Source organism: Mustelus asterias, unplaced genomic scaffold (assembly GCF_964213995.1).
Source record: "Mustelus asterias unplaced genomic scaffold, sMusAst1.hap1.1 HAP1_SCAFFOLD_819, whole genome shotgun sequence".
In the NCBI taxonomy this organism is placed as follows: Eukaryota; Metazoa; Chordata; class Chondrichthyes; order Carcharhiniformes; family Triakidae; genus Mustelus; species Mustelus asterias.
The window spans coordinates 127431-140055 of record NW_027590765.1 but is presented as its reverse complement, the minus strand read 5'-3'; the positions used below and the strand labels follow the sequence as shown (position 1 = coordinate 140055).

The following is a 12625-nucleotide window of genomic DNA, read 5'->3' as shown; positions in this document are numbered from 1 at the left end:
TCTACACTTCCCGCTGCCTCGGGGGAAAAGCAGCCGGCATAATTAAGGACCCCCCCCACGCACCCCGGACATTCTCTCTTCCACCTTCTTCCGTCGGGAAAAAGATACAAAAGTCTGAGGTCACGTACCGACCGACTCAAGAACAGCTTCTTCCTGCTGCTTTTGAATGGACCTACCTCGCATGAAGTTGATCTTTCTCTACACCCCGAGCTGTGACTGGAACACTACATTCTACACCCTCTCCTTTCCTTCTCTATGAACGGTATGCTTTGCCTGTGTAGCGCGCAAGAAACAATACTTTTCACTGTATCCCGATACACGTGACGATAATAAATCAAATGCCGATCATTTTACCCCAACTAAACTACAAATCAAACCTCTGCCCTTACTCAGTGCGTATCCCTCGATTCCCTCCCTATCCATGGACCCATCCAGATGTCTCCTAATTGTTGCTAATGTGTCTGCTTCCACCACCCCCTCTGGCAACGCGTTCCAGACACGCACCGCTCTCTGCGTGAAAAACCTACCCCTGCAAATAATCGAATCCCAACAGTGCAGAAGGAGGCCATTCAGCCCATCGAGTCGACACCGACCGCAAGCCCACCCTATCCCCATAACCCCATGCATTTACCCCAGCTATTCCCTTAACACGAGGGACAATTTAGCACGGCCAATCCACCTAACCTGCACGTCTTTGGACACTAAGGGACAATTTAGCACGGCCAATCCACCTAACCTGCACATCTTTGGACACTAAGGGGCAATTTAGCATGGCCAATCCACCTAACCTACACATCTTTGGACACTAAGGGACAATTTAGCATGGCCAATCCACCTAACCTGCACATCTTTGGACACTAAGGGGCAATTTAGCATGGCCAATCCACCCTAACCTACACATCTTTGGACACTAAGGGACAATTTAGCATGGCCAATCCACCTAACCTGCACATCTTTGGACACTAAGGGACAATTTAGCATGGCCAATCCCCATTACCCGCACGTCTTTGGACACTAAGGGACAATTTAGTATGGCCAATCCACCTAACCTGCACATCTTTGGACACTAAGGGGCAATTTAGCATAGCCAATCCACCTAACCTACACATCTTTGGACACTAAGGGGCAATTTAGCATGGCCAATCCACCTAACCTACACATCTTTGGACACTAAGGGACAATTTAGTATGGCCAATCCACCTAACCTGCACATCTTTGGACACTAAGGGGCAATTTAGCATAGCCAATCCACCTAACCTACACATCTTTGGACACTAAGGGGCAATTTAGCATGGCCAATCCACCTAACCTACACATCTTTGGACACTAAGGGACAATTTAGCATGGCCAATCCACCTAACCTACACATCTTTGGACACTAAGGGACAATTTAGCATGGCCAATCCACCTAACCCGCACATCTTTGGACACTAAGGGACAATTTAACATGGCCAATCCACCTAACCTACACATCTTTGGACACTAAAGGACAATTTAGCATGGCCAATCCCCCTAACCTACACATCTTTGGACACTAAGGGACAATTTAGCATGGCCAATCCACCTAACCTGCACATCTTTGGACACGAAGGGACAATTTAGCATGGCCAATCCTCCTAACCTGCACATCTTTGGACACTAAGGGACAAGTTAGCACGACTTGTGATCCTGATAAATCAACTTTAAACCGGCTTTCAGGAATGGAGAGATTGGATGAAGGACTTCATTGATGGAGATTACGTGAGATTAACTGTAGAGGATTATGAAATTAAATGATTTGTCTGAATTTGAAAACTGCAAATAAAGATTGACTAATATTCAACATATTGTCGGGAAAATGCATTGGATGGCAGAGATATGGCTGGGTCTCCCTCAGCACAGACCCTCCCACAGTGCGGCGCTCCCTCAGCACTGACCCTCCCACAGTGCGGCGCTCTCTCAGCACTGACCCTCCCACAGTGCGGCGCTTCCTCAGCACTGACCCTCCCACAGTGCGGCGCTCCCTCAGCACTGACCCTCCCACAGTGCGGCGCTCCCTCAGCACTGACCCTCCCACAGTGCGGCGCTCCCTCAGCACTGACCCTCCCACAGTGCGGCGCTCCCTCAGCACCGACCCTCCCACAGTGCGGCGCTCCCTCAGCACTGACCCTCCCCACAGTGCGGCGCTCCCTCAGCACTGACCCTCCCACAGTGCGGCGCTCCCTCAGCACTGACCCTCCCACAGTGCGGCGCTCCCTCAGCACTGACCCTCCCACAGTGCGGGGCTCCTCAGCACCGACCCTCCCACAGTGCGGGGCTTCCTCAGCACTGACCCTCCCACAGTTCTGAAGGAGGTGTGTGTGGTGGGTACAAAGACTGGTGAGTTGTGATTCTGCAGTCAGTACGGAGGTCTGCTGTCGAACACAGTCGTGGGTCATTGTATGTATAACCTTCTGTATTATATTGTGGATTTTACAGTGCTGCACTCAGAGGCCGTTTATTACTGGGACATAATTATTTCCAGAGCTCCAAAGCAGAACATTTGGCAGTCCCGTTGCCTCTGCCGCTGAAGTTGGCAGAAGTATTGTCTCCAACTTTTCTCTTTCGATTTATATTTTGAAAACCCTCGGGCAGATCTCAAGGAAAGTTGAGTGTCAGCCGAAAGAATCGGAGCCCCAGATGTTTTTTTGAAAGGATCTGTTTACATTGTTTGACAGGACGAATTGAGAAGAGTGCAGCACGGTGGCTCAGCGGGTTAGCTGCCTCACAGCTCCCGGGTTAAACTCCCAGCTTAGATCACTGTCAGTGATTCAACCCTTCCTCTGGGTGCTCCGGATCCCTCCCACAGTCCGAACGGCCGTGCTGGTTAGGGAGCATTGGCCGTGCTAAATTCTCCCCCTCAGTGTTACCCAAACGGCAGTGCGGTGACTGAGGGATTTTCACAGTAACTTCATTGCAGTGTTAATGTGAGCCGACTTGTGACACTAATAATTAAACTTTAAGCATTGTTTTGGAATTGGTTGGACGTGGATCAGACTGAAGCCTCCCCGATGAGTTGAAGAAACAGATTCCTTCTAACTTTGGAGAACATTAGGGCCTTTTCACTTTGCTTCAACTGACGAAAGCTGGGTGGAAGCAGAGGGCAGCTGGAAAGCCCGGCTAATGTTGGCTCAGGCTTGTTGTTTGTTCTGAGCTGTGAACAGTTTCACTTTCGGAGGACAGAAGATTAGCTCAAAGGGCAGAAATGTTGCAACGTTGTCCAGTGTTAAAACGTAAAAAAAATCGATTCATAAACATTTATTTATTCGTCACAAGTTTAGGCTGACGTTAACACCGCAATGAAGTTACTGTGAGATTCCCCGAATCGCCCACACTCCGGCTCCTGTTCGGGTCACACTGAGGGAGGATTTAGCGCGGCCAATGCACCCTAACCAGCACGGTCTTTCAGACTGTGGGAGGAAACCGGAGCACCCGGAGGAAACCCACGCAGACACGGGGAGAAGGTGCAGACTCCGCACAGACAGTGACCCGGGGCTGGGAATCGAACCCGGGTCCCTGGCGCTGTGAGGCAGCAGCGCTAACCCGCTGTGCCATGGTGCCGCCCCCATTTGTCGAGACGCCCCTTAAACGTCACTGTCGTATCTGCTTCCAGTGCCTGCCCCGAGTTCCAGGCACCCACCACCCTCTGTGTGAAAATAATCTGCCTCGTACATCCCCTTTAAACCTTGCCCCTCGCACCTTAAACCTGTGACCCCTTATAATTGGTCGCCAGTTCTGGTCGTCACACGACCAGAAGGACGTGGAGGCTTTGGAGAGAGTGCAGAGGAGGTTTACCAGGATGTTGCCTGGTATGGAGGGGCTTAGTTATGAGGAGAGATTGGGTAAACTGGGGTTGTTCTCCCTGGAAAGACGGAGGATGAGGGGTGACCTAATAGAGGTGTATAAAATTATGAAAGGCATAGATAGGGTGAACGGTGGGAAGCTTTTCCCCAGGTCGGTGGTGACGTTCACGAGGGGTCATAGGTTCAAGGTGAAGGGGGGGAGGTTTAACACGGATATCAGAAGGACGTATTTTACACAGAGGGTGGTGGGGGCCTGGAATGCGCTGCCGGGCAAGGTGGTGGAGGCGGACACACTGGGAACGTTTAAGACTTATCGAGATAGCCACATGAACGGAGTGGGAATGGAGGGATACAAAAGAATGGTCTAGTTTGGACCGGGGAGCGGCACAGGCTTGGAGGGCCGAAGGGCCTGTTCCTGTGCTGTATTGTTCTTTGTTCTTAGTAACTGATTCTTCCACCCTGGGGAAAAGCTTCTGACTCTCCACTCTATGCCCCCTCATAATCTTGTAGACTTCTATCAAGTCTCCCCTCAACCTCCGTCGTTCCAGAGAGAACAAACCAAGTTTCTCCAACCTCTCCTCATAGCTAATGCCCTCCATACCAGGCAACATCCTGGTAAATCTTTTCTGTACCCTCTCCAAAGCCTCCACATCCTTCTGGTAGTGTGGCGACCAGAATTGTACACTATATATCAACTGGGGGATAGAACATAGAACAGTACAGCACAGAACAGGCCCTTCGGCCCACGATGTTGTGGCGAGCTTTATCTGAAACCAAGATCAAGCTATCCCACTCCCTATCATCCTGGTGTGCTCCATGTGCCTATCCAATAACCGCTTAAATGTTCCTAAAGTGTCTGACTCCACTATCACTGCAGGCAGTCCATTCCACACCCCAACCACTCTCTGCGTAAAGAACCTACCTCTGATATCCTTCCTATATCTCCCACCACGAACCCTATAGTTATGCCCCCTTGTAATAGCTCCATCCATCCGAGGATTTTCACAGTAACTTCATTGCAGTGTTAATGTAAGCCTAATGGATGCACTGGTCTGTACACTGTGCGTATACAGTGCATGGGAGGTCAGGGCACCTGCGCAATGGCGCCCCGAGAACTCAGCAGCCAGCTTCCCAGCGAGAATATGCTTCGCCCCCCCCCGGTCCCCACTGTAAACAAGCATTTAAGCTGGCTTTGTCCCTGGAAAAAGCGGGGTGCGGAGCACATGAGTTACAGGGTATTCCGATGGAAGTGGACACCCTCACCAGTGCAACTGAGTTAAGGGACCTCCACTGTAGGGCAGGCACCTATATAGCTGCCCTCAGGAAGGATTCACATACAAGGGAACTTTCAGCCAGAAAGTCCTGCTCAAATACCCGGAGGTCTGTCCAGAAGGGCGAGCAACAATGAAAGGAGCAAAAGCGACATTGCATGTCGTTCCGGAGGCAAAATTTTGCAAGGCCCGGCGGGTACCATTCGCATTCAGGGAGAGAAGGTGGACGCGGAAATTTAAAGATTGGGGCGAGAAGGCATAATGAAGCCAGTCCAGTTTGCGGAATGGGCGACCCCGGTGGTGCCTGTTCTGAAGCCTGACGGCTCGGCTCACCTTTGCGGAGATTTCAAACAGACGGCTGAGCTGCTCCGAAACAAGACCGAATTAGGACTCGACATAGTAGCCCCTGCAGAATCCCACCACCCCCCCACCCCACCCCTGGCAAGATAGGCGGCACGGTAGCACAGTGGGTTAGCACTGCTGCTTCACAGCTCCAGGGTCCCGGGTTCGATTCCCGGCTCGGGTCACTGTCTGTGTGGAGTTTGCACATTCTCCTCGTGTCTGCGTGGGTTTCCTCCGGGTGCTCCGGTTCCCTCCCACAGTCCAAAGATGTGCGGGTTAGGTTGATTGGCCAGGTTAAAAATTGCCCCTTAGAATCCTGAGATGCGTAGGTTAGAGGGATTAGCGGGTAAAAATATGTGGGGGTAGGGCCTGGGTGGGATTGTGGTCGGTGCAGACTCGATGGGCCGAATGGCCTCCTTCTGCACTGTAGGGTTTCTGTGATTTCTGTGAAACACCGATGAAAAAAGATATTGCGACTGTTGCCAATATCCGGAGTCAGAGAGGAAAACAAAGTTCCAAAACCGACATTTTGGGAAAGGATACGGGGTACAGGAGAACGCAAACCCTGGAAGCTCCACCTACCTCCGCCGAGGAACAACTACTTAGCAAAGCAATGACCAAATCGGAACCCATTAAATTATCCGTAGGACTGAACGGGCGTCCAATATTAATGGAGATCGATGGAGGCGCTGCTGTATCCGTGGTAGGGGAAACTGTTCAACAAAATTCACACTGGACTCCAACACCTATCCCGAACTGAGACTTCAGCAAGACTGAGGACTTATACAGAGGGGGAACCACTGAGCGAGTTGGGAATAACCCATGTGCCTGTTGCTTATGTTTCTACGTAAGGATCACAAAAGTCTAGAACATAGAACAGTACAGCACAGAACAGGCCCTTCGGCCCACGATGTTGTGCCGAGCTTTATCTGAAACCAAGATCGAGCTATCCCACTCCCTACCATCCTGGTGTGCTCCATGTGCCTATCCAATAACCGCTTCAATGTTCCTAAAGTGTCTGACTCCACTATCACTGCAGGCAGTCCATTCCACACCCCAACCACTCTCTGCGTAAAGAACCTACCTCTGATATCCTTCCTGTATCTCCCACCACGAACCCCATAGTTATGCCCCCTTGTAATAGCTCCATCCACCCGAGGAAATAGTCTTTGAACGTTCGCTCTATCTATCCCCTTCATCATTTTATAAGCCTCTATTAAGTCTCCCCTCAGCCTCCTCCGCTCCAGAGAGAATAGCTCCATCCACCCGAGGAAATAGTCTTTGAACGTTCACTCTATCTATCCCCTTCATCATTTTATAAGCCTCTATTAAGTCTCCCCTCCGCCTCCTCCGCTCCAGAGAGAACAGCCCGAGCTCCCTCAACCTTTCCTCATAAGACCTACCCTCCAAACCAGGCAGCATCCTGGTAAATCTCCTCTGCACTCTTTCCAGCGCTTCCACATCCTTCTTATAGAGAGGTGACCAGAACTGCACACAATATTCCAAATGTGGTCTCACCAAGGTCCTGTACAGTTGCAGCATAACCCCACGGCTCTTAAACTCCAACCCCCTGTTAATAAAAGCCATGATGTGGAGATGCCGGCGTTGAACTGGGGTGAACACAGTAAGAAGTCTCACAACACCAGGTTAAAGTCCCAACAGGTTTATTTGGTAGCAAATACCATAAGCTTTCGGAGCACTGCTCCTTCGTCAGATGGAGTGGTCTCTGTTCTCAATAAAAGCCAACACACTATAGGCCTTCTTCACAGCTCTATCCACTTGAGTGGCAACCTTTAGAGATCTGTGGATATGGACCCCAAGATCTCTCTGTTCCTCCACAGTCTTCAGAACCCTACCTTTGACCTGGAGCACAGAGAAGATCCTTCGGCCCATCGAGTCTGTGCCAGTCGAGGGCAAACCACCTAACTATTCTCATCTCATTTTCCAACACTTGACGCCTTGGCATCGCAAATGCACATCGAAATACTTCTGAAATTGTTGTGAGACTCTCTGTCTCCACCGGCCTTTCAGGCAACGAGGTCCAGACACCCACCAATCCTCAGGGTGAAAAGTTTAGAAAATAGTCCACGCCTCGGGTTCTCCCTGCCAAATACACGATCTCACATTTTTCCCAGATTGTATTCAACATCCCACTCCTTTGCCCACTCTCCAAGCCTGTCCAAGTCCTTCTGCAGCCACCAGCCCCCCCGCTTCCACAAAACTTCCTGTCCCTCCACATATCTTTGTATCATCTGTAAATTCAGCAACTGTGCCCTCAGTTCCATCTTAGAACCATAGAAAATTACAGCTCAGAAACAGGCCTTTTGGCCCTTCTTGTCTGTGCCGAACCATTTTTTGCCTAGTCCCACTGACCTGCACTTGGACCATATCCCTCCACACCCCTCTCATCCATCAACCCGTCCAAGTTTTTCTTAAATGTTAAAAGTGACCCCGCACTTACCACTTTATCCGGCAGCTCATTCCACACTCCCACCACTCTCTGCGTGAAGAAGCCCCCCCTAATATTCCCTTTCAACTTTTCCCCCCTCACCCTTAACCCGTGCCCTCTGGTTTTTTTCTCCCCGAGCCTCAGCGGAAAAAGCCTGCTTGCATTCACTCTATCGATACCCATCAAAATCTTATACACCTCTATCAAATCTCCCCTCATTCTTCTACGCTCCAGGGAATAAAGTCCCAACCTATTCAATCTCTCTCTGTAACTCAGCTTCTCAAGTCCCGGCAACATCTTTGTGAACCTTCTCTGCACTCTTTCAACCTTATTTACATCCTTCCTGTAACTAGGTGACCAAAACTGTACACAATACTCCAAATTCGGCCTCACCAATGCCTTATATAACCTTGATGTGGAGATATAACCTTACCATAACACTCCAACTTTTATACTCGATACTCCGATTTATAAAGGCCAATGTACCAAAGGCACTCTTTACGACCCTATCCACCTGTGACGTCACTTTTAGGGAATTCTGTACCTGTATTCCCAGATCCCTCGGTTCAACTGCACTCTTCAGAGTCCTACCATTTAACCTGTAGGTTCAACTTTGGTTCGTCCTTCCAAAGTGCAATATCTCACACTTGTCTGCGTTAAACTCCATCTGCCATTTTTCAGCCCATTTTTCTAGCTGGTCCAAATCCCTCTGCAAGCTTTGAAAACCTTCCTCACTGTCCACTGCACCTCCAATCTTTGTATCATCAGCAAACTTGCTGATCCAATTGACCACATTATCATCCAGATCATTGATATAGATGACAAACAACAATGGACCCAACACCGATCCCTGCGGCACACCACTAGTCACAGGCCTCCACTCAGAGAAGCAATCCGGGTGTCACAGTGCCATCCTGAGAAGGACCCCCTTATCCCCACTCTCTGCCTTCTGTCTGTCAGCCAATCCTCTATCCATGCCAGTGTCAGGGGAAGTTTTTTGCTTCCAACCAGCATAAATGACAAGCAGACATGAGTACAGTACAAAAGGCAACACAAGCTCTATTCCCTGTCCAAAATAACAAAGATGCCCTCATAAGAACAGGATATGGTGCTCGACTCATCGATCGACAGTTCCGACGCGCCACGGCGAAAAACCGCACCGACCTCCTCAGAAGACAAACACGGGACACGGTGGACAGAGTACCCTTCGTCGTCCAGTACTTCCCCGGAGCGGAGAAGCTACGACATCTCCTCCGGAGCCTTCAACATGTCATTGATGAAGACAAACATCTCGCCAAGGCCATCCCCACACCCCCACTTCTTGCCTTCAAACAACCTCAAACAGACCATTGTCCGCAGCAAACTACCCAGCCTTCAGGAGAACAGTGACCACGACACCACACAACCCTGCCACAGCAACCTCTGCAAGACGTGCCGGATCATCGAAACGGATGCCATCATCTCACGTGAGAACACCATCCACCAGGTACACGGTACCTACTCTTGCAACTCGGCCAACGTTGTCTACCTGATACGCTGCAGGAAAGGATGTCCCGAGGCATGGTACATTGGGGAGACCATGCAGACGCTACGACAACGGATGAATGAACACCGCTCGACAATCACCAGGCAAGACTGTTCTCTTCCTGTGGGGGAGCACTTCAGCGGTCACGGGCATTCGGCCTCTGATCTTCGGGTAAGTGTTCTCCAAGGCGGCCTTCGCGACACACGACAGCGCAGAGTCGCTGAGCAGAAACTGATAGCCAAGTTCCGCACACATGAGGACGGCCTAAACCGGGATATTGGGTTCATGTCACACTGTCTGTTATTCCCACAGCTTGCCTGGACCTGCAGAGTCTCACTGGCTGTCTTGTCTGGAGACAATACACATCTCTTTAACCTGTCTTGATGCTCTCTCCACTCAAGTTGTTTGTATCTTAAAGACGTGATTAGCTGTAAGTATTCGCATTCCAACCATTATTCATGTAAATTGAGTCTGTCTTTATATGCCCTGTTTGTGAACAGAATTCCCACTCACCTGAAGAAGGGGCTTGGGGCTCCGAAAGCTAGTGTGGCTTTTGCTACCGAATAAACCTGTTGGACTTTAACCTGGTGTTGTTAGACGTCTTACAAAATAACAAACCACAGGCCTGTGGGATCACAGCCGCGAGCCAACTCCTTCCCCTGGCTATTGTGCACTTTACAATTTATAGGGTTTTGAACTTCACGCCAAACATATGGTCATCTCATTCAAAGCGGTTACTGACAGCATGAATGGGACCCACGTGGGTTATTGTAACACTAAGCGGTGACACAATAGCGGAGTACCTGAAAAGCCATTATAGGTAGGTGGGGTTGATCTGTGACTAATGGTGAAGTGATCCTATTCCTCCAGGGTCGATCTCTTTCTGGAAAGTTCCCTTTGTGATTTGAACTCCTTGCATCGTCGAATCGCTTGGGCGATTGTCTATGTTTCCCTGCCTGGAGTCTGAAGTGATTAAGATTGTCTGAAGTGATTAGGGGGTGCAAGGAGCCTCTCCATGAGTCACCGCATTGCTGTGAGCTGCTGACGATATTTCCCATCATTCATTACCGGGCAACATAAATTCAATATAACCTCATAAAAATGGCCATGATATTAAGCATGAAACTCATCCCCTTCAGGGTGTCACAGTGCGTTAGATACACTGTCCTTTCCCCCTCTGGGACCGGGTGTCACAGTGCATTAGATACACTGTCCTTTCCCCCTCTGGGACCGGGTGTCACAGTGCGTTAGATACACTGTCCTTTCCCCCTCTGGGACCGGGTGTCACAGTGCGTTAGATACACTGTCCTTCCCCCCTCTGGGACCGGGTGTCACAGTGCGTTAGATACACTGTCCTTTCCCCCTCTGGGACTGGGTGTCACAGTATGTTAGATACACTGTCCTTTCCCCCTCTGGGACCGGGTGTCACAGAGCGTTAGATACACTGTCCTTTCCCCCTCTGGGACTGGGTGTCACAGTATGTTAGATACACTGTCCTTTCCCCCTCTGGGACCGGGTGTCACAGTGCGTTAGATACACTGTCCTTTCCCCCTCTGGGACCGGGTGTCACAGTGCGTTAGATACACTGTCCTTTCCCCCTCTGGGACTGGGTGTCACAGTATGTTAGATACACTGTCCTTTCCCCCTCTGGGACCGGGTGTCACAGTGCGTTAGATACACTGTCCTTTCCCCCTCTGGGACCGGGTGTCACAGTGCGTTAGATACACTGTCCTTTCCCCCTCTGGGACCGGGTGTCACAGTGCATTAGATACACTGTCCTTTCCCCCTCTGGGACCAGGTGTCACAGTGCGTTAGATACACTGTCCTTTCCCCCTCTGGGACCGGGTGTCACAGTGCATTAGATACACTGTCCTTTCCCCCTCTGGGACCGGGTGTCACAGTGCGTTAGATACACTGTCCTTTCCCCCTCTGGGACCGGGTGTCACAGTGCGTTAGATACACTGTCCTTTCCCCCTCTGGGACCGGGTGTCACAGTGCGTTAGATACACTGTCCTTTCCCCCTCTGGGACCGGGTGTCACAGTGCGTTAGATACACTGTCCTTTCCCCCTCTGGGACCGGGTGTCACAGTGCATTAGATACACTGTCCTGTCCCCCTCTGGGACCGGGTGTCACAGTGCGTTAGATACACTGTCCTTCCCCCCTCTGGGACCGGGTGTCACAGTGCGTTAGATACACTGTCCTTTCCCCCTCTGGGACCGGGTGTTACAGTGCGTTAGATACACTGTCCTTTCCTCCTCTGGGACCGGGTGTTACAGTGCATTAGACACCCGTTCGATCCACTGATTCGCTGGCGTTTTTGTTATTTTGTTACCTGTTCTGATGGGCAGTTCGTGGCTGAGGTTTTACTGAAATAATCCCCTCTGTTCTGTTTGAAGGAAATGGAATCAGACCTTGGTGAAGACTTACAGCTGGTGGAGATTACCGATGAGTCGATTCTTGTCAATGATTCTACTTTAAGTTAATGCCTTTTAAACAAGGATGTGAAGGACCTGCCGATTTGTCTGGTTTCCGTCATCGGTGAGGAGAGAAAGGGGAAGTCATTCTTACTCAACTATCTCATTCGGAGACTGAGGAATCTGGTCGGTAATCACTGCTCATTAATATCACTGAGTGTTATAAACTGAAATCACAGTTACTGCTTCTCAATACTCACTGTCTTGTAGTTCTATTGGTACATGAATCTTCACAGCTGCTTTTGGCTTGTCCAAACTCTCCCCCCTGGTCCAATTCCCGTCTTTCTTTATCTCCCTGGATCTTTTGGTAGAGATAATGTAGGGAGGAGCTATACGATAAATGGCAGAACCATAAAGGGTGTAGATACGCAGAGGGACCCGGGTGTGCAAGTCCACAGATCCTTGAAGGTGACGTCACAGGTGGAGAAGGTGGTGAAGAAGGCATATGGCATGCTTGCCTTTATAGGACGGGGCATAGAGTATAAAAGTTGGGGTCTGATGTTGCAGCTGTATAGAACGTTGGTTCGGCCGCATTTGGAATACTGCGTCCAGTTCTGGTCGCCACACTACCAGAAGGACGTGGAGGCTTTGGAGAGAGTACAGAGGAGGTTTACCAGGATGTTGCCTGGTCCAAAGATGTGCGGGTTAGGTTGATTGGCCAGGTTAAACAAAAATTGCCCCTTAGAGTCCTGAGATGTGTAGGTTAGTGGGATTAGTGGGTAAATATGTGGGGGTAGGGCCT

At 50.2% G+C, this 12625-nt stretch overlaps 2 protein-coding genes across 2 annotated transcripts in view; both read left to right on the top strand.

The window, feature by feature from the left end:
* Positions 1–2287: 2287 nt before the first annotated feature.
* LOC144487465 (uncharacterized) overlaps positions 2288–12625 on the top strand; it is a 107596-nt gene continuing 97258 nt past the window's right edge. The window contains exons 1-2 of the mRNA XM_078205561.1: positions 2288–2358; positions 11806–12009. The gene's annotated coding sequence lies outside the window, so the exon portion shown is untranslated. The remainder of the gene's footprint in view (positions 2359–11805; positions 12010–12625) is intronic.
* On the top strand, positions 8970–9828 carry LOC144487466 (uncharacterized). Its single transcript, XM_078205562.1, has 2 exons — positions 8970–9579; positions 9721–9828. Exons 1-2 carry the CDS (start codon positions 8989–8991, stop codon positions 9790–9792), a joined length of 663 nt encoding a protein of 220 aa, XP_078061688.1. The 5' UTR covers positions 8970–8988; the 3' UTR covers positions 9793–9828.

Coding starts and splice junctions, on each gene's coding strand:
- LOC144487466 (XM_078205562.1), top strand. CDS start 8,989: ATGGTGCTCGACTCATCGATCGACAGTTCCGACGCGCCACGGCGAAAA. Junction 9,580..9,720: donor ATTCGGCCTCTGATCTTCGG/GTAAGTGTTCTC, acceptor TTATTCCCACAG/CTTGCCTGGACCTGCAGAGT.